Genomic DNA, 22,859 nt, shown 5'->3' on the forward strand with positions numbered 1-22,859 from the left:
TGTATTATTTCTGCTTTTTCTGCATTGATTAGAAGGGGTGCGCGAGGTTAGGTATAATGGACGATTGGCAAAATACACGTTAGACATGGACGATTGGCGTAAGTTACATTTGATATACCGTATGCAATAAAATTACAATTATAATTATAATGGACGATAGGCATAATTTACAAAAATATAAAAGTAATCGCAAGGTACTTTTATTGTAGAAATTTCAAGATTACGCTCGTTTTTTTTAGTTAGAAAAAATCACTTTGCTGTATACAATGCATATCTTCGTATGACTTTAACGAGAGACAGCAAAATCAAAAACACCCAAAACCTTCTCTTTTTACCAACAGATTGAGCATGAGCTTTGAATCTATTTTAGTTATATATAATTTATCGGTTGTACGTCAAAAAAATAACACAAGCTGAGTTTCGGCATGTCAAAAATTCGATTTGCTTCTTTTATTTGAGCAAAGATTTCATCGAGTATATACAGCAGAATAAAATATTGATCGAGTTTGATTAGTTTTCAGAGTAATTCTAAAACATTAAAAAAGTTGAAACATTCATGCTCTTACCTCCCGAGGCGAACACCGCCAAGAAATAAGTTCCGTAAAATGATACTTCAGTATAATAATTGATGCCTAACGTCCATTATGCCAATTGCCCATTATGCCCAACGTATGTCATGCCTAACGTCCATTATGCTTAACGTCTTTAGGCCCATTATGCCTAACGCACGTATGCTTAATGGGGTACACTCGATTGGTAAATCGATTGCCTTGTACGCAGCTCACCTGAGTTCGATTCCCAACCCCTGCACATAGGGTTAGGATATTTTTCCAAAAGAGATTTCTCTAACCCGAAAAAAGGCGAATGCTCTTAAGGTCTTTATAATCAAAATAAAAAAATAAAATAAAAATGGGGTGGCACTAATTTATTAATCACTCGGAATACAATCGATGGTATGCGTGTAAATTCGCTTCAATATATTGATATATATATATATATTTGTTTCGTTCCTAAAAACAAAAATTGCCAGGAAATGATGAGCGCAAGGAAAACACAAATCGAATGCTCCAATTATCACAGATCATTTGAGCTAATGAACAAAGATGACGAAAGCGGCCCTAACCAACGGCTTTAAATGAATAGACTGATAATAGAAACAAGATGAAAATAGACTCATTATTCAAGATTTACCAAGTTCCCTAAACTAAACCATTTCATTTTAATTTCACTATTGATATTGAAGATATCATTTATATATTGATTGTTGAGTTATTTATTGGATATAGCTAGAATTAGCTAGAATGTGCAAAACTTCGTACTTATGGCTTAGTTGCAAAGGATAATAAGTTCCATGCACTGATCAAATTTTGCAGATCGGCGATTCTTGTTAACTATTTACCGGCGGCGAACGCATAACACCATTAGTCAAAATTAGCGGCGGCAGCATAAAAGTATCAATAAATAATGCACTCACGATGAGAGTGTATTTGCAACGATAATTGCGCGTATTCTAATGGTTTAATTCGCAAGCTTTTCAATGGATATGCATTTGTCTATTATCTAGAATTATAGTTCGTGGAGTGTAAATTAGAATTTTTTTGATTCGGGCTTTTTAAATTCGTGAAAAACCGAATTAAAATCGGCTTTTGAGGGTCTTATATTGTCATTTATTTCACAAAACACGTGTGTACTCTTAGGTAAGATGGATATTGTATTATAATGAGATTTCAGGCTTGTCAAATAAAATGTAACACTTTTAAGGTGGGGATAAGGTATTTCCGGTATAGTCTATCCAGTCCATTTCCATACACGATATATGATAGTGAATCTTCTAAGGTGGAAAAAGCAGTGTTAATCATAACTCAAATCTACTGCACCAAGCGTTAAAAAATTTTGAACTGTTCTTCACATCATTCTCCAGGTTCAAAAGCTTTCTACATATTATTGTAAAAATAACAATGATTACCAATTTTTTCAGCAAACATCAGATTACTCGTTACAAAATGCTACGAAAAATAATCGAAATCGAAAAAGAATCAAAAGGCCTCCCTAGTTACTTGGGGAATCAAATGCATTACCACTCCGCAACACTGTTTGGTCAATAGATTTTGAATTATGATATACACCGCAAAATAAGTTTTTGGTGAAGAGGTTCCGAAGATTCCCCTTTACTCGCTCAATTTTCAGTATTTTACAATAAATGTTTGAGAAAGTATTATTCGATTGCGGCATTATTATATGGGAATTGAATGAATATACTAACACTCTCTGTATCGCCAGAATGTTTTTAATGTATCTGAATACCGACTCTCCCCTTGATATAAATCTCGGCCAAATAAACTAACTAATTGTGCACGACGCACAGAGGAGGCCAAAATTATTTACTGCTGCTATTACTGTTATTAATCCTTAATATGAACTAAAAATAATAAATCACTTGTTTTTGGAACAATTTGGCATTTATCCATCTCTACCAGTACAAAGGTCGATTTTCTATTTCTAGTGTCATCTTCTGTATTCCAAAACACTCAGTTTAAGTTTAAAGGATTTCCAATGCCAAAGACTGCAAATTGATTCGATCTTGTTGTGAAAAATTCTAATATAAAGTTTCTTCTCGCCCATACTTAGTATAGGATATGTTCAAAAATTAATCTTCAATGTTAAAAAGCTCTGTCCGGTAACCTGCAACCAATATGCAACCTTCAAGAGAACTGTGTGCAATAAAGTACGCAACGCTGCCTGAAGTTTTGCGTATTTACAGTAGGATTTTTTGTTGAATTTTGAGTTTTTATTTCCGATTCATCACATATATTACCATAGAAGCTGAAAAACTCTTCTGGGTGATTAGAAGCTTTTTTGGAAAAGCTCATATTTGATATATGGTTTATGAAGCCAATTTCCAGTGCAGTAGTGTTCCGAAAAAAGTCAATATATGTGCCGGTCTACTGCATAATCACATCGTATATCAAATTGAATTTATTAGAATTATATGTAATGGAAAGAAAAGCATCAGAGCATCTTACGATTAGACGCATAGAGGAAACTTGCCGTTTTCTCCTGAATGTCTGAAATTAATTAGATACATCTTTCTGACTGACTGACCGTCATGTGGGTTTAAGTTGGCATTGTTAGATATTTTATTAGGTGGCCGGAAGTTTCCGCGAAATTTATTAAAATGTCACACTTATTTGCCGAAATGTCACATTCAACACAGACGTCTTTTTTATTTCGACTATGTGTATAATAATAAAATGCACTTTACTATAAAAACAGATAGTAGTGTTTCGAGTGTGGCTTGTAGTCTTCATCAGTGTTCGGATTAATTTATACTGCTAGTCTACCCGTAACCACTGGTAATGCCTTGAACTGATGGTTGCTCCTAACTACCTTCATAAATAGAACTCGCGAAACGTAAAATAATAAGATTTTCTGTTGGTAAGTACATCAAAATACAGCTCGATTAAGTCTTATTCCTTTTTTGAATCATATCACTTCGAATATTATTTGCCCAAAACGAAAATGTAACATAATACTACACTACCACTAAACGCAAATTTTTCCCATGTTCTATGGGGTTCCTTACAAAACACGGATGAATTATGCGTATAAAGGTATTCCTGTTCAATTCAATTCATGAAAATTGTTGTACCTTCGAATTTCAAATAGCAATATCTCAAAAACTAAATGGGCGATTGGAGTAGTTTTGAGATCTTTGGAAAGAAAAATGAATGTGTTAAACTATAGATCTGAGCTTTTCGTGTAGAAATTTTTACGTTTAGCAATTGAGATTTTTTAATTTCATATATCACTGATTTATCTTTATACGTCTTGCAATTTTTGAGATCACTCATCATGAATCTGATTCAAAATTTAGTGTAGCTTCAACATATACAGGCCTCATGTTGCGCATTGTTGCGTCAATGTTTTTATATCTATATTTTTGAAAATACCTATATGGAAACGCCCTGTAGCTCATTAATCTTCTTACAAATTGGTTGTCTAACCAGCATCATATTGCTGAAAAATAGTGATTTTTACTAATTTTGTCAACTATTTCTGCCATTGAAGTATACACGGTGTATGGTTACTACGTTCCTGACGCCAAAGTAACGCGCATCGAATTCCGACTAACTACTCTTGTTAAGTTGGTACTTTGCCCGGAATTTCAACTACAGTCCCAGCGAGGCAAAATATGTTCGCTAATTTCAATAATCAATAGAAACTAGTGTTAGACATTCGAGACAGTTGTGCAATTGCATGTCACCCTATAGCATAGTTTATTCTAATGCATCGGTACATTGGTATTTCATGTGATATGTAAAGAATTACATAATGTGTATGTTTATTGTCGAACAAATGCGCTTAATTTCACGTGTAATTTCACCATACGAAGCACAAACTAATAAATATCTAATAAAATCTATAACAAACAATAAAACAAAGAAGACAAAGAAAACGCAACGTGTATTTACCTAATTAGGGATATGCAGTCGTTATCCAACCAATGTATCCTATATTACATCGTCTAAAATTCCTTCTTCTTAAACACACAGGCTGCAAACGAATCAACATGATATGTGACTTTATTTTCGTGATGGTTAGGGATTCAATTACGCTCGATAACAATCCATTTCAGACTCATAACACATACTGTTGAGAAATGTTATCATTGTTTTGTGTTCTTGCCCTCCCGTCGCCATCTTAGTTACGCGCAAGTGAACCGAAGCGAATGCTTCTCATGTTACGTGAACTGACGAAGAAAATTTCCAAGAACACCATTCCCTGACTCGTCCCACTCGTCCGAGAATTCACCATCGCTTGTCATATTGGATTACTGACAGGCGGTAAAGCGGTGAAAAGAAAAACAACAACAAGCCCACGGCACCCTAGCGTGAGTTCCTACACCATCGTTCGCGTTCTCTCCTAAAGCACAAAACCGTAACGTTAATAAAGATATCACCCCACATTCAGCGACGAATAGGCATGTGGCTTGAAGGGTGCCGAACGTCGAAAAGTGGTGGCAGCGCACGATAGGGATTTGTTAACACAGAATTCCAATTTTCCAACCCATGACCCAAGGGAACTTGCAGTACAGCTACGTGTGATACTTCCCCTCAAGATGGTGAACGTTCGACAAATGGATGATACGAGTTAGACCTATGTTGAAAGTACATATTACGAACCGACGGCTGGGAAGGAACACTGAACAAGGGTGATATTTCTTTAATAATAGAACGCACACTTGCCGGCTGCAACTTACAAGCTGAAGGAAAGTTGAAGGGGAGATAAAATCGTCGGAAAGAGAATCAGATTCTGTTTTTATTTATATTCAAATTTAAGTTTTTCTAGTCCATTCCAAGTTGTGAATATATTCTGCAGGGTAGTTTGCTTGGAGTACGAGATTGCGATGAAATAGCGTTTTGAGATCCTGTTATCAAATTAATTGATTATATAATTATATTTCATTATATAAAATTAGCTTAGTCGACGTACTAATAGTCGCACTACCTAGAAGGAAAAACTATCAGTAAAATAATGATGAAAATCTCTGTGAGTGATGTTCTTTTGATTCACAACAAGCAGTCACTGCATAAGTATCCCGTATCATCGCCTACTTAGAGTAACAAAAAGTACAAAGCTAAATAGCACTGTATTCTATTAACTTCACTGCCGTTTCAAAGGTATTTGTCTTACCTTATATGTATCAACATTTTGACAGTCATTCGCATGGTGACGCGTAAATTTGTGAAACGGAAAAATGAAAATTCATGTTTACTACGATGAGTGAGTAACTCATGTCCTCCCTATTAAACAGTACCAATTTAGGTTAATGTGCTGGTAGAAAGAACTTTCAAAACTTTTCTCGTCCTGGAGATCCAAAAACTTCGACTGGTTCCATGATTTGATTTTATCCGATCGCCGTAATCAAGTGCATGATATCGCAAAAGTCATACACATATTAGAAGCACGACTTGTGTTTCACATAATGAGTTGGTTAGGAAAAGGCCGTTAGATTAGAAGTTAGATGCCGTGATTGCTCACAGTAGAACACAAATGCAATAGTGTTGGAATGTCAAAAGGTTTCGCAGAACATCAATAAATTTCAAGGTGCATTGAGATTCGAGAGGACTATTCAGGAAAATTATGACAAAATCACAAAGAAACTGAGTGTGTTTCTTGGTGAACAACCCTTATTTCTGTAGTGGCCCTCGTAAATGAACAAAAGTACTAGTAATTGGCATCGAAATTAGGCACAAAACGACAAGTGCAACTGTTAGTACTATCATGACTTATTGAGCACTCATCGCGGTTGCGCATTACTTCACATATCCAAAATGAATAAATCTTACAGTGAGTTAGATGTATCATCTTATGAGGAATAAAAACTAAGAAATGTTATCAAGCATAATAACATCTCAAAAAAAGATTTTTGAAGTCAACCAGTGTGCTAACCTCGAAATTGTTATTTTCGTCTGCGGTGAAACAGAACGATAAGCGGAATAGTAAGGTAATGAACCAATCGATCCAATCGATGGAATTCTTATGAATAAAAATTATTTTTTTGCATGTTGTTTCTATGCACGGATCTCAAACTGACATAAAAAAAATAATACGATCAAAACAATACTCGATTTGTAGTCCAATCCTCTTATGATCTACTGCTAATATAATTTCTCATATTTTCTCATGCACTTTAGCAGTAAAATTACATAAATTAAATGTTTCTGGTGAAAGAATGTTAAAATTTGTCCAATTGGATTCAACCATCCATTAAATTTCAAAAATAATGGAGATATTTTACGGAAAATCTGTACAAAACAAAACGTTATATAATCCGTGATTATATGCACAGCAGCGGTGAAAGTTATTAGTGGTGAATACCGTAGTTTCAGATTCACTGTCTTTGGCGAAAACAAACCGCTACAAGTACAAACTGATGTCAGACCCATCTAACGTCTGGTAAAGGAACCTATATATCCTGATAATAAAGCTGGAAAGAACATATTTATTACAAAATATCGTTAAATTCAGTGTAGAAAGCCCATTCGTCTGATACGTTGTAACAAACGTTTTTATAGGCAACCTAGCAGTGCAATAATGACTTTCTTTTGTGTAGTTTCATTCTATTCCAAACTAATTTTATTTTGACAAAAAATCAGATTTCGATCGAAAAGTTAAGGTTGCCAGAGTGTCTCCTTTTTCAGCTTGGGAAAATCCTATGTGCGATGGGATGACTACGAACCAGTTTTTCTGGGTATCAACTATCGTAAATCTTTTAGTCAAATTTTATAATGGGAAAAGATAAAGCCAATCATTAATTAACAAACTAAACAAGTGTATTACGCACGATTCGAACGAATAGAAATAAATAGCTGGAAAATTGAGACCGAACAATTCGCCAATTCGAAAGTCCCTGTTGTAGAGATATTCGCCCCATAAAATTGCACCGATCAACATCAAATTAGTGCAATAAGCGGTAAATTATTTCCAATTAAAACAAATTTATGTTTTGGTTTTGGGTCTAAGGAAATGTTTAACATCGGACTAGCTTGTTAAATTTTCCCGCTCCAAATAACCCTAGTCTAGGCTTGTCAATGTCCCTTAACTTTCTTACTACTTTTTTTCAATGTCTCTTAACTTTTTTACTGTTAAATTGGAATCGGATTCAGACCAAGTTTGACGATTTATCATTTGCGTTATACTCACTGAGCATGTGCACACACTCAATTCGGTTCGTTAATTTTCGCACAGCTCAACAGTCAGTAAATTTTTCAACTGATAGGCCAGCAAAGAGACTTTAATTTACTGATTTTCAGCGATATATTTTCCGAGTTTCAGCAAAACAACCGTCACTTCTACTGATATCTCGGTAAAAGCTTTGTTAGCTGCTTGCTCGGTTGTGAAAAACTCGGAAAAAGTTGCAAATAAAGCTTGGATTCAGTAGAACAAAATTAAGTGTGCAGACAGTTTGCAATCTGTGCATCGCAACATGATTTTCACAGTTGAAGATAATTAACCCATCTCTCAACTACTATTTCAACTATCATTAAAAAAATCCCCATTGATCAGAAAACTACCCACCAGATTGCTCGACCCTTTACTCGAACAAATGTTTATTAAAACTATTACACCGATAATATATTAATACGTTTATTTAAAGTTATTATGTTAAAACTAATTAATTTTAAATTACAATAGTTAAAATGTATTCTTATTACATCAGTTATCCATTTCATCTCAACTCATTTTCACTTGCAATCACCTGCTTATATTCAGTTTTGATGAACGTTCAAGTTGGGTTCACTATTGACAATTGCTGAACTCCGTTTAAATACTATTCATCAAACAGTAGCTGCTATCTGCAAAAAGTTTGAATTTTTAGTACTGTCTTTAATCGAAAAGAATTATGTACATTATTCCTCCTATGTTTTCGAAATACTATGATTATTTGCATATCATGTAACACTTTTAGAAGAATCTAAAAATGTTTCTGAAAACGCGTTATTCAAAGTAAATTAAAAAGAGAAATTGTGGTTTTCAATAGCTATCTTCCGGAAATTCGTTTGAGAGGTTTGTTGTTCTGATGCAATATTACTGGGTGTAAGTTCCAATGTTTTAGTACGGTTTTGAAACGGAACCATTATGGCTGGGAAAGAGAATAGCTTCTCATAATCAGTAGCGGTTATTCGAAAGTACGATTTTGTTACTTTGTTTAGATCATTCATGACCAGATTTTTTTCTAATATCATCATTACTAAAATTATGTTCTTGGTTTTACGTGAAAATTTGAGCACATTTTATAATGTCACTAAACTGTTTTGTTGGTTATATATATAAAATGTGATGTTTTGCTCTGCTTGTCGAACAGTTTCTCATTTATCTGAAAATACATAACACTATTTTAGCACTATTACTCTTACACTAATCTTATTATTACTAAATCTAAAACGGCTGTCCTAATGGTATATGTACAAATAATAAGAATACATAAATTAGTATTGTTTATTAGAATAGAAGAAATTTGCAATCATCCCGGTAGTTTTTCCTCCTAAAGTATTAATGCATACTAAACACTTTTCATACAAAACAACGGAAAAAAATAAAAGAGGCAGTTTCTAGGATTGCGCTTCCAGGCTCTGACCTTCTGAGTCTATTCACGGTTTGATGTTTTTTTTGGTTTATTTCTTACTGGTAGAAGTACAGCAGTAACTTGTATGGTGTATATATGAGCAAAAACAGTTTTAATGGAACACATTTATTTTAAATCAGCTTAACAAAAAATGTTGTATGTAAAACCTCAACAAATCAAATTTGACCAAAATCTTGAATGCCGTAAAACTCGGATAAACTGACCTTAATTTTCATATGTATTAAAGATCCTGCTAAATTTTCTTCAAAGATTTTTTTCTAATAACAAATAATAAGAACAGTAACCATAACTATTGCATTGATTCAAAATTTGCGCTTTTAATGATACTACCGAAGTTATATTTTGAACAAATAGTTTCAGTCCAAAACGGAAACAAAACAAAAACTGGTATCTTTCTGGTAAATTTTCCTATTTCAACTCATATTATAAAACTAATACAAGATCTTCTGCTATCGATTGACTCTAGATTACACTTGACATAGCATTTTCTGATGTGGGCTACAATGTCGACGAATAGGTGTGCGACAAGAATGTGTCGAGGTTTTGCAGATTTCTTTTAGGAAACGGATGTTAGCAACGTCGTCTGCTCTAACTAAAACAATGAGCAAAAATCAAATTGAGAAACTCTTACACCTCCTGACTGCACAAAAGATAGAGGAAAGTTAAGGACAAACATAGGTTTAACTAAAATTATAATCACATCATTTTGCCTTAGTTTCATTTTTTCACATTAGTGTTCTACGAGATAAATAACTTGTACGTTTTCCTATAACCAAGGGATCAAAATTACCCATTTTCATATTTTGTTGTCTCAATTTAATCACCAATTTCAAGTAATGAATTTTGTCTTGTCCTATTTAATCACTAACTTTTACTGCTTTTATTACATTCTCTTTTCATTTTCTCACGAAGTAGAAAACTACCTTCTTGCTATAACTCACTCGTTTACCTTAACTGTACTATTTACATTCAATATGTTCTATAGATTTATTTAATGTATGGTTTAGTTTGCTTTTTCCCACATACCGACGACACTCTGCAGAAGCTGTATATTGGCGGCCTTGCTTGAACGTTATTAATAGCGCGTTTGTTACGTATTATCAAGGAGAGCTCCAATGTTTGCCACAATTAAACACCTTTCTTGTGTTCGCAACATTTAAGCCGTGTCCATTCCGATGTATCTGCCTTTCAGTTCGTTCGTTGTTGCAGAATATTTTCCGGAAACGGCATCCATCAATTTAATGATGATAGTTGATCAGATGAGGATGTGGAATGTGGCTGCACATTGGAGCGGTAGGGACGTCACACATTTCCATTTTCAGCTGTCCATTAGCGTCGTCCTGATGGTGCTCCATGGGTCACTGATGCATTTTCGAACCATGCAGAGGCATGCCCAGTCCTAAATTCAGATGGTGCGAATTATGATGTGATTGCTGCTGGGCGTGGTTATGACTGGAGCTGCTGCTACTGCTACTGTTAACCTGTGCCGCCTGTCGCTGAGAGTTTTTCTTGTTTTTCATCCTTCGATTCTGGAACCATATTTTTACCTACAAAAAAGGAACATTTTTAATTTTTTTTTCATAACACAAATGGTCGAAACATCAGGCCATATTTGGTTTCCACACTGACCTGCCTTTCAGTGAGATTTAGATTGCGAGCCAGCTCCCATCGTTTCTGCTTTGAAACGTAGGCGTTGAATAGGAACTCCTTTTCCAACTCTAGCGTCTGGAATTTTGAGTAAGGTTTTCGCTTCTTCCGCACCGTCACGTTGCCAGTCCACTCAAGGGGGTTGGAAGGTGTACAGGAGCCGACGCCACTTACTCCTACCGAGAGACTTGAACCAACTGCATTTCGTCCGAATCGTAGCCATGAAATATGAAGAAAAAACAAACACATCATTAATAAACTGATTACCTCAGGCTGGTTTTGAACTTTTCAACATTCATATACTAGAAGTAACCTAAAGGTGCAGTTAATGTTACAAAGTAGTAATACCCGCCATCGCGTAAATAACGAGCAAGTCTAATTCAGAATCCAAACGAGTCGAGCAAAACAAAACGACGGTGAAAAAAAAATCATCATTCTTCCGCCGTCAAAACATGACCGATATCCACCCGACCAATAAAGCTTCCGCAACTTATAAGTGACGGTCGTTTGAAAAAGCCATTTCCACGTTTAATAGCCAGTTTTACGATATAGGTTCGTGAATAGCCCATTTATTCAGTGGCACACGAAAATCTCATCTCACGCTCATCCTCAAGTGAGCTATAAATTAATTTAACAATTCAATTATTCATTGAGAGTAAACTCGTAAATATGATTATCACCTGTCGCTGAGCATCCCTAACCACGATCATTTGTCACCGGGATATGATGATCAGTTGATTCCATAGGTTTCAAACTCGCAAGAATAAGGCGGGAAAACGATATTCTACTATACGAACAGACAATAAACAGGCTGTAACAATAAATGTTTCGGCCTGACCATAAAAACCAGCAACACCAGTATCGAAACGTTGCTGGCCTCCGTGGTCACCCAATAGAGGAACACAGCACTATATGTATGTGGTGTGACACAGCAACGGTTGCAACTTTTGTAGTAAACACAACCTTGAATATTTCTTTTTAGAATAGCATTGGACTTTTTCGCGACTGCCTTGCCTCTGCTTGTGGCTTAAGCTGAAACGATCTTTTTTATGAATTATTACCGTGCATAAAAATTAAATTAATTGCCATAATTTCAATAAAAAAAAGTGTTTGTTATTACATCGTTTGCGAGCAAGCAATTAAACCGAATAATGACCAAACAGGCAAGAAAATGATGAGCTCCAGCGTACTATGTGGGAGTGGATGAAACTGCTATGGATGGAAAATTGGTTGTGATACATTGTAAGCGATACTATAACTTACTAACAGGTGAGAACTGGTTGCTTCACGGAAGGACTAAAACTTTAGCAAAATTGGTTAATCCATTCGCTTAACTAGCTGGTTTTACGTGTGCCTATGACGCAAGTATGTACTCATTTGAAGGAGTAATGAAAGCCAGCTGCAGATAATAACTCAACGAAGCAAATGACGAGGTCAAAAATGTCCAATCGATTGGAACTGTTTTATGTCTTGGTGAAGTCTAATAAAAATTCTACATTATGTTGTTCTGTTTAATGAACTATTCTCAAAGTGGAAAATTTTGAACTTAGAATTTAACCCATTTATCGTACAAAATATGAAGTTACCCTACAACTGAACCCTAATTCCTTTTAATTTTGCTCCGTTTTCAGTGCAGATTAAGATAAACAATTATAACCTGATTTTTCGAATCCATGCAGTGCATGGTTTTCGTCTCGCAATGTGTTCCCTGTGAATAAAATCGTTCCTCAAAGATATCCCTATTTATATCTCGATGCATAAGGTTTCAAATTATTATTTATTTTTTGTGGAGTCAATCAACCAAGCGGCCAACCAGTGCGCAGTGATTCGTCGGTTGACTCCACCTTTGGAATAGATAAACAGGAAACTCAGTACATTTCAGCAGGATGGCATCGCATCACTGATTCCAAATGTAAACAGTGTTAGATGTATCAATGAAGTTGATCAACGAAACGGAAAAACGGAGCGAAGAAAATCTGTTTCGGTACGAGCTATGGTTTACAGTAGCTGCTATAAACAAAAACAGTTATACTTGTACACAACGTGTAAGCCCGAAACGGAGAGTCAATAAATAATAACAGAATGTCGGCAAGCTACCTTTCATTGGATGAATTTATATCGCTGCAAAAAAAAATTATACAGGATATTTGTAAACAGTTTTCTTTGTTTCTGAAATTTAAAGATAATTTAAAATTTGAATTTAAATGTACTATTCATCGTTAGGTGTTTCGTCTTATGCAATTATTTTTCATCTTTTTTTTGTTTAACGTTTGCAGAAAATTAAATTAGAGTTGGTCGTTGTGAAGTCAGAGCACACTAAGTGACACTTTATTGATTTCGATTTCGTGTTGTGTCGTGCTTTACATCGTGTTGGAAGAGGTGGAGAATTTTTTACAACAACTCCATTAAACAACTCGCTTCCAACTACATGGGATTCGGGTAATTTGTAACATGTAAAGCAAACAGGGACAACCACAAAAGATAACCTGAATAGTGGTCGCAGTGGCAAAGTTTCCCCTTAAAAAATACGACTCCATTAAGATTGGCACCATAAATATACTGGAAAAATTATAAATTGAGCCATCTGAGAGACTTATGCAAGTATGGGAAAAAAATCGCATCACGAGCCGTTTCTTCGTTATTCACAGGAATATTTTCTTTCCCTTTGAAGCATTGTGATTGCATAGAAAATAAAGGATGGCAATCTAGTTCCGCGAACACCTGCAATCTAAAACTGTAAAAATCAATTAAGAAGCAAATCAATTGCCTTATCGTTCTATTCCTTCCCAACTATATAATATTCCAACATTTCTAAAATAAAATGCGATGACAGTATAATACAAGCAAAAAAATCCATACCTACAATTAAAAAAATCATTAGATCAAATTATTAATATGGCTTTGCAAAGATTCCTAAAATGCGCTTTACCAATAAAAATTAAGCATTTTCGGGAACCCTTCGTAAGAATCACGAAGCCATGTGATGAGCGTTCGCGAGTGAAGATTCTAATGGCATTATCGTTTTGACAGCGCATTACACCGTTGTAGTCGTTGCTACACTCATTCAAACTTGGATGTAATCAGTGCATCTCTTTTTTGCACTTCACCGGTATAGCACCGAAAAAAACGAAAACGCTATACCTAAGCTGCTCTTAGCAGTTCCAGCTTTATCGTTCTTTCGCAGTTTGCACATCTAGTGACCCACTGTGAAGCATTTTCAATTCCTTTCGCTTGGTATGTTATTCATGGTATCAATGAGCACATAGCTACTTTGTGATCAACTCAAACTACCGCGAGAATGAACGAATGTTCACATACTTGGACGCATGACAATTAATAACATTCCTGAGTATGTTTACCATGCGTCGCTATTAAAACGAATCAATATGCACAGGGTGGTTCATATAAGGTGTTACTTATTCAGAAGGCTAGAACTTTTCTGCGTATATTTTATTTTTTGGTCAAAGACAAAAGATGTGTAGAAATAATCCACTTGGCACGCCCTAGCCATATTTACCTTGTTTATGGCCCTAACACGGTCAAAAAATGTATGGTAAAAGGACGAATGTAATCTGTCGGAATTTTGCAACATTCACGGACAATGGATATTTTCAGTATTTTAATACTAGCATATTTTCTATTTAGAACTTTGCTCTCTAAAATGAAATATATTGAACAGTCCATAGGGTTTGCGCCTGGACAATCTGAAATCCATTATCTCGACGAAATAAAGTATGGAAAATGTTTTTAAACCGTTTCTGGTCACACTTGCTTTATGAGACGGAGCCTTGTTGAAACATGGTCTACACGAAATGTTTGTATGTCCATCTCTCTAAAGTAACATCCAAAACAGTGATATTAATTTCGAGACCAAACACAATTAAAACGATTGGAGAGCCTCCATCTGCGGAACTCACACCTTAATTTGTGCTGGATTTTGATTTCTGGTTGCCAGCCGAAAGCTCTAATTATCGTGACAAATTTCACCTAGCTCACAAAGGTAGTTGTATCCGGTCGAAACTGGTAACCATTCACCCTGTATTATAAGATAATTTGGTTGGCATTCAATGTACCGAGACATTTATCTTATCAAATCTCACAATGTAAACTAGTATAATAGAACTGTGCTAGTTTAGAGGTTTAGGTTCTTTTAATAACTCACTACAATTTTTGATAGACTTGAGCAGATTGAATATAAATTTTACAGCATTTCCACACTCCGAAGTGAAGAAAATCGTTGTTGTAACATATTGTGTTGATAAATTCGAAAAATCTATCATTAAAGTATTGAGCCTATTTTTACCTTTTTCCTATCGCCCTTTGAAGATTGTTTGTTCTACGCATTTGTTCAAATGGTAGGGTGAGCATTGGGGCACTTGATTCGAGTTTTTTCTTTCGCTCATACATGGTTATTCCACCAATTTATGGACATTTTGATACGGTACTGGTTCAGGGGAACGATGCATAGATATTGAGACCAATTTATACGTAGCCCATCGATTTTAGTGAGGATTATTTCTTTACTGAATCAGAATTAACGGTTTGTTCCGGTCGACCATGGTCTTAATAAGAGACTCAACAGATCGGCAAGAAAGAGCTGAAGAAAAAAAATTTATTATGAAGGATCCGTTAGATAACGATGATGCGTTTAGCGAATTTGGCAATAGATGAAAAAGAGCTAAAGCATTTTAAAAGTTTGTGGAAAACCAGGCGTGGACAAGTAAAACACTTGATGAAATTATCAAATCAATTTGTTTTATTTAATGTACATAGTTTTCGAGATCGTTGGCATGTAAAAAGCATTTCTCGTTCATGCAAAATAGCGAGAACAGTGTTAGGTTTTGAACCATTTGGTGGAATGCTTAGCTTTTGGTTGAAAACACTTCGGCAGTTATTTGCAAAATAACCCTGCTAAATTAAACCGCTCGTTAGTTAAAATTTTTCCCCATGATGCAGAATAAAAAGATGGGAACATTTTCTGTACTTGGCAAGGTTTTCCAAAAGGAAATGAGAAAGAAATATAAAATCGGCAACTTTTTATGTCAACATTTGTTTGGGTTATTTCATGATGTGGATGTTTATGTTTCGAGGCTATGACTGTCATACTTATAAACAAAGCTGTGATAAGCAAAAAACTAATATTAAAATATCGACAAATATTCACACCTCTACCAACTCATGGGTTTCGCAAATGTGAATTCTAAATAACCATCCAAATGCCAACACTTGAAATCGGTCGCTTTTTCGGTTAAATGTTTCCATTCGAGAGAAAATAACTTCCGAACTGCCAGTTTGGCTGAAAGTTAAAAAAAATCACCAAATGCTTCACAGCTTTAGTAGCCCATGCTCTTCATACATGCACACTGACCTGAACTCTTCAATGTATTTCTCGCTTGTAACGTAACACAGCACACGAGCATTCGCGAGAACAGCTTCCTGGAATTGCGCTACGTACTAGATGAAAGCAGGGGTCTTTCGCGAGCATTCCCGTCCGGGATTTGGTTTCATTTGGACGCGAACGAGGAAGACACTGTTCATGCTATTCATACACGCACGCGAACGAAAGGGGGATTATGATACAAGTGGTCAAAATCATACTGAATCTTTGAAAGTAGTAAAAGTTTCCTTCGACCTTTTTTAATTTTCAAGTCTTTTTTTTTTGGTAAAATATTTTCGTTCTTTTGGGAGATATTGAAGTGCAAAGTCGACATGTTTTTTTTAGTTGGCGTCCTGGATTGCAAGAGAACGGTTTTATCGATTTTATATTATTTTTCGCTAAAAAACAATAAAACAATTTTGTTATTGTTTTTAAGCCAATAATTAAAAAAAAATTTGAATTGGTATAAAAATTGAAGAGCTTCAAATTACCTTAAATTTAAATTTAACATATTTATGATAAAGTCTTTAAAATAAAAAAAAGGTTTAAGTTAATTTTAACCGTTTATATGATTTATATGTAGGATCCCCTGAATGTGCTTATTGTTCGTTACACAACAGTGGTTTTATAAAAAACCCTTTTTTACAAAATATGATCTTATTACAAAAATATGTCAAACGGTTGCTATTAATGATGCTTTATTTTTCTGCAATGGTAAGCTAGCACCTCATAAATTTCCTCGCAAAGAATTTTCAACAAAACTTTTTGGTATAATTTATATTTATAAATAACCGTGGTGTTAACCTCACAATAAGATATTTTGTGACATAAGTAGTAATCTGGAACGTTACGTAACATGTTCTTACGGAAGAAAATTTTAAAGGAATTTGCTACGTACTTGGAGAGGGGGAAGGGTGAGTTTGAGAAATTTGTGTCAATTTGTTTCATGGGGGAGAGTTAATTTTGGGCATTTTTTGCGTTACGTAATTTACGAATGGTCGCTAACTCCGAATAAAAGTTTTCAGAGCAAATTCCCATGGGCTCAAACACCATACAAGCCCTTAAAAAGACCATGAATATGGTCCATTACAAATTTTACAACCATCAACACACTTTAAAATAGTCACAATAACCCATAGATACACCAGAACATGGTTTTTTTATGGGATCCTACGGATCATGGCGATGGCGATTTCATGGGCTGATCCCATTACAAACACTATCAAAATACCATATCATGGGTAAATCTGGTACCATGTGCATGGGGGTATTATAAGCTTATCATTTACTCGGGTTGTCATCGCATCTACCTGATAACACTGTCCTGTATTCCATTTTACACAAATGAACGATGAAAATTTATTATTCTGGAAAAACCAAAAAGTAACTGTGATAATAATCGCGCTGAAGTCGAATCAGGAGCAATTCGCGCAATTGGAAAATTTCTATTTTGTAATACGTATTCGAAAGTATTCGGGAACAATTCTCAAATAGTTTTTGATTGTGTTGCTTACAAATGTCTTCAATAGAGCAAAACATACTCTTATAATAGAACATTGTGAACCAATCATCGGATGCAAATAACGAGAAAAGTTGCATTTGCGCATGTCATACTCAATCGTGTACTTCGTACCCCTTCAATTCTTGAACACAGACAGAGAAAGGAACAAAAAACAGGCCATTTATTATATTGTAAGTATGTCTCTCCTGACAGTGGTGAAAAAATCATATACTTGGATGCAAACCACACAGTTTCACCTTCCACAACATTATTTTGCTATTTGCATTACCAAACGCTCGGATATACCATTCATGTCTTCCTGTACATATTATATGTTTGTATGTATTTGTATATATGTATACCTTCCATGAATTATTCAAAAAAATCACTTGTTTCATTTTCAATCAAGGTGTACCTGATGTTAAAGTTGCACTATAGCGGAGCAGTTTTAAACCAGCCCGCTAGCATTTCTAGCCGGTTCTCACACAGACCGGCGAGACACTTCTCCTAATGAAATCATAATAAAATTATTTTAACGGCAGACGATCATCATTAAAAATACCTCGCACGGCAATTATCGCCGACTTCCGTCTCATTTAGGACAGTCCCGAAAAATACTCAGGCATGCAAAATTTTATGCGACACTCATAGCATCTTCACTTATTTAAAATGCAACAACAGAAAGTTCTTCACATCTCGTTCTTGACTATAACTCGCCAAAAGCATGGCTTTTTCGTTTCCGCTTTGCACCACATTTTCCTACTCGCACATATCCCAAAGTCCCCCTGGTTGATGCCAAAAGTTTCGCTCAGCTGTGTTGATATAGCAGACGAAAAGTTTCTACAATTCCATCGTTCTCGCGCGTTCCGAGGTTATGTTTATGATGATCGATTTTCCCATTAAGTCATAAAAACAACATCTTCAAAAAAATCTTTCTGAGCAATTTTCAGCAGCTTTCTGCGTTGATTCTTGAATTCTTCGGAACTCACATGAAGCAAAGCAATAATATTGAAGGAGGTCACTGACTTTCGGATACGGATGAATACAACCTTTTCTTGACACTCACCAGGAGTAGGATATGTTTCACTGTACGGCCGCAGTCCCGTAGCATTATACGTATCGTAGCTGGATTGAATCGACGGTGCGTCCGCTGTCACTGCCCGTGTTCGTTCGGTGGAGGCAATATACGCGTCTGGTTCGTACTTTGGATAGTAATGGTGCTGGGTGATGAACAATAAAATGGAAATATTGTTTAATATTATTTTGAAATAGATATTTGACTGCCTATGTCTTCGTCAGAAATTATGTACTCCCGGACAACATATTAAAACTCAGTTCTGTCTTGGTTTTGGCTTATTTTTCTATAGACATGCACTGAGAAGAAAAATCACGTAAATTAAGTCCTTTGAATCTGACATACAATACCATCGAAAACGACATAATTTTAGGTTTGTTTTTAATTTTGCACAGCGTTGAATATCCTGAACCACACAATTGTACTTCATAATGACGTCTCGCTAAGCATTAGGAATTTCATTTTGTGTTCCTTTACGCCGGTACAAAAGTATTCAACTTCAAATTGCCTACTTTTAACGCAACTCTTTGATACACTTTATGAATGATTTTAATTTTCGTTTTTTTAATTTTTTATTTTGATTATAGAGGTTTAAGCCTTAGGGTCATTCGCCTCTTTTCGGGTTAGAAAAATCTCTTTTGGAAAAATCTTTAACCCGGGTTGGAAATTAGACCCAGGTGATCAATCAATTTACCAACTACGCTATGCCCGTCCCCCAATGATTTCAAATAATTTAACGAATGTAACAATATATGACATCCTGTTGCGAGGAAGATCACAGCATACTCACCCTGTTCGGTTCTCAACACCATTCGCAATACGTTAAGAGTCGAATGTTACTAAAACTGAAACCTCTCGAGTCAACATAAAACTTAAAAAAATCTTATCGGCAACGAAATTCTTCAAAGATAACACAATTCTTTAAAGATTACACAATTCTTCAAAGATAACACAATTTAACAAATGACAAAATATTAGAAATTTCCATTTAATTCATTAGGTGTGCATGTGCATAGATAAAGATTAACTTTTTTTTGAATTTCTATAGGTCAACTTTGAAAGATTTCTACGAATCAATGGAGTCTATGAACGAGACTGAGTCAAAAGATTTCAAATCTACTTTAATGTTTCAATGTCTTTTTTCTAAAAATATTCTTTTTTAATGGCATAGTAAATTATAGTGATATTTGATATAGTTTTTATATAACTTGAATATATTGGACAAAAAAGTTTAAAAAAACCCTCGAGAATAGAAAATTCAAGATTTTAAATTAATTTTAGTTCACACTCTATTCAACTCTATTCTTTACCGGGAAATGGCTTGAATTTTTTTTGTATAAGACGAGCCACTACGATAATAATTAAAATCTATTATAGTACGTTCCTCACTTAATCTAAATTCATCAACTAGTCTGTCAGTTTACTTGATTAATAAATGATTATTTTTATTAATATATGTACACACTCATCTTAATTATGCACTGCACTATAAAAACTGTAAAACATCGAAATATTATGTCTAAGAAATTTGTTTCAAAAAATAACACTAAAATCGTAAAAACGCACTATCACATTATAAGACGATCACATTAAAAAAGAATTAGTGATTCATGAAATTTAACGCCGCTTAAAATCTATTACACTCTCGTCTATGTCAGATTCAGGAGATCTAAATTTTCATGATTTACCCCAATCTCCTTATTTATCGTATTCGAAAACAGAAGTTGAGTGTGTCCAGTTATACGGGATCTCCGGCCCGCACACATCGGATGCGCTTTCAATCCAACGTAAAACTTCAACAAATATAGATATGAGCTAAACTCGTCGAACCAAAGGTACTAATTTAGAGACGAAGAAAGGCAGGCTAATACAGCGAACGAAATAAAAACGTGTAAACTCACTGGCTGAAAGTTGGCCTCGGTCGGGTAACCCGGATAGTACATGGGCTTGATGTCAGCTCCGAGGCCGTACGGCCCATACTGCGGATGGTACGCGGAATCGGCACCTGAGTCGTAGCCCCACGGATACGAATGCCGCAGGCGGGACGAATCGGTTTCAAATGCTGGACGTTTTGCTGGTATATGAATAGGGCCTGATGTTAATGTTGTATAACGAAGGATTGGGTTGTTTTAAAATTTGATAATTAAAAAGAGTTGTTGATTTTGTTTAATAATTGAACAAAAGGTGGTAAAACAATATTAACTACAAGATGGCAGTGTAAGGTTGGGATTTGGATAGTGCAATAATTAGTATTTAAAAAAAACACCGAAATTTGGTTAGAGTAGATAAGAAGAGCAATAATACAAACAACTGAACAATAATTCTAAGTAATTACCTGAAGGTTGGGAGCTCACACTAGCAGGGGATTCACTGGCCGTAGAAGGTGCCACAATCTGAGTCTGGGAGGACACAACGGAACTGTTTTGTTGGCCAGTGGAGGAGGAGTTTGTCTGTTGAGACGAAACTTGGGATGGCACCTGTGCCGAAGCTTGCTGCTGCTGTTGGGCCTGCTGTACTGCAGCTTGTTGTTGGCTTTGCTGCTGCTGCTGCTGTTGCTGCTGCTGTACGATATGGTTTGTGCTGTGGGTGTTATTCTGTAGGGACGGTGGACTCCTACCGCCAACACTTCCATGGCCACCGGAAGGGTCCTCGTACATGGCAGCACCAGCTGCGTGCACTGAATGGGAGTGCTGCCCCCACCAGGCCCCGGCAGCAGCGTGCGACCCTGCCGTGACATCGTGGGGATCGTGGTATATTGCGCACGCCAGGTCAGAGGTGTGATGGGGATGATTTAGCAAAGTGATCGTAATTTTTGCAAATTTTATTAAACCGTCACAAAGGAAAAGTCAATCCCGTTTGGGATTAAATGTATTGCACCACGTAACGTTACGACAAAACGATTTTTTTGCGAATTTTATGCCGTTATTATTACCACCGATCACAACAAACAATTAAATCAAGTTCAAGTTCGAGTTCACAATTCACACGAAGGTAACAAGTTATTATTGTTGTTCGATGATCATTAATCAATTGATCACAATTCGCCACCGATGTATACCAAACACATTTGTTTTATTTTTGTTTCGCACATCAAATGTAGATTTTTATGATTTTTTTTATTATTATCATTTTACGACGATGATTCACAATATGCAGCGATGTAGCGATGACGATGATGACGTTGGGACGACAGGTTGATCACATTCGTTGGGGAGAGATGTGTTTTATGCGTCGAACAGATTATTGAAGTGAAGAGAAAAAAACAATGCTTTCAACTTGTTTTCGTTTTTTTTTTCGGCGCAACTTAAAACTGTACAAACTTAAGTTACTCGTTATTATTGCACTTGATATTTTCTTCTTGTTACATCAAAAGCGATTTTTGCTTCTACCGTACTTGTAATCCGAGCAACTAAAAAAGATCACTATCTTTTTCCAAAAAAAAAAAACACTCGTTTGGGTAATCGCCTGCGATTCGTTATTAAAAAATGCTGCCTTTCAAGTTTCGTACTTCCCCACTGAGTTGAGTGTAGGTAAGAGGGGAGTATGCATCAAAACGGCAAAGATGACGAAGACACGGTCAAGACGAGTAGCTGAGTTCACGACGTTTTCCCTTACGTTCCTACGATAAACTAACGACAGAAAACCTCCGCACGCTTCGGCCCCAGACGGGAAACACCGGACACTACACCACACAGTGGAGCTAATAGCGAGTATGCACTACGACACTCCACACTTCCTCACGTGAGCGCGAAAAGATCCGCTGCGGTGCCTCGATTGTGTCTTAACTTGGAGAGGTTCAGTCTTACACTGAAAAACAAATCTTTGAATGTTGAACAACAGTCGGACCGTCTCTCAGTGTCTGTTCACTGGCATCAAACGTCGCGCGTTATACACGGATGGACGGTACGAACGAGTCAACTAAAGTCGACAAGGGGACCGAAGGAACCGACACGCTACAGGAGAGCAAAGTGAAAAAGAAAACTTATACCGTGAAAACTACATCGTTCCGTATGCTTACACTCTCTCGGTTTGAATATCCCTCTGTGCTTTCCTTTATGCTAACACTATACCGTGTAGCGATATTTCAAACGAGCTGGGTATGCGTGCG

General features: G+C 35.9%; 1 protein-coding gene across 3 annotated transcripts in view; it reads right to left on the reverse strand.

The window, feature by feature from the left end:
• Window positions 1-8,174: 8,174 nt before the first annotated feature.
• Window positions 8,175-22,859, reverse strand: part of LOC131676514 (homeobox protein abdominal-B-like) — a 44,898-nt gene continuing 30,213 nt past the window's right edge. For 2 of the 3 annotated variants that reach the window (XM_058955591.1, XM_058955589.1), the window contains 5 exons: window positions 21,087-21,476; window positions 20,653-20,843; window positions 18,743-18,896; window positions 10,781-10,995; window positions 8,175-10,698 (listed from right to left, as the gene is read on the reverse strand). In XM_058955591.1, the coding sequence (XP_058811574.1) occupies window positions 10,510-10,698; window positions 10,781-10,995; window positions 18,743-18,896; window positions 20,653-20,843; window positions 21,087-21,476 (1,139 nt within the window). In that variant the 3' untranslated portion in view covers window positions 8,175-10,509. The remainder of the gene's footprint in view (window positions 10,699-10,780; window positions 10,996-18,742; window positions 18,897-20,652; window positions 20,844-21,086; window positions 21,477-22,859) is intronic. The other variant, XM_058955590.1, reaches the window with a different exon arrangement.

This window comes from Topomyia yanbarensis, chromosome 1 (assembly GCF_030247195.1).
Source record: "Topomyia yanbarensis strain Yona2022 chromosome 1, ASM3024719v1, whole genome shotgun sequence".
Lineage (NCBI taxonomy): Eukaryota > Metazoa > Arthropoda > Insecta > Diptera > Culicidae > Topomyia > Topomyia yanbarensis.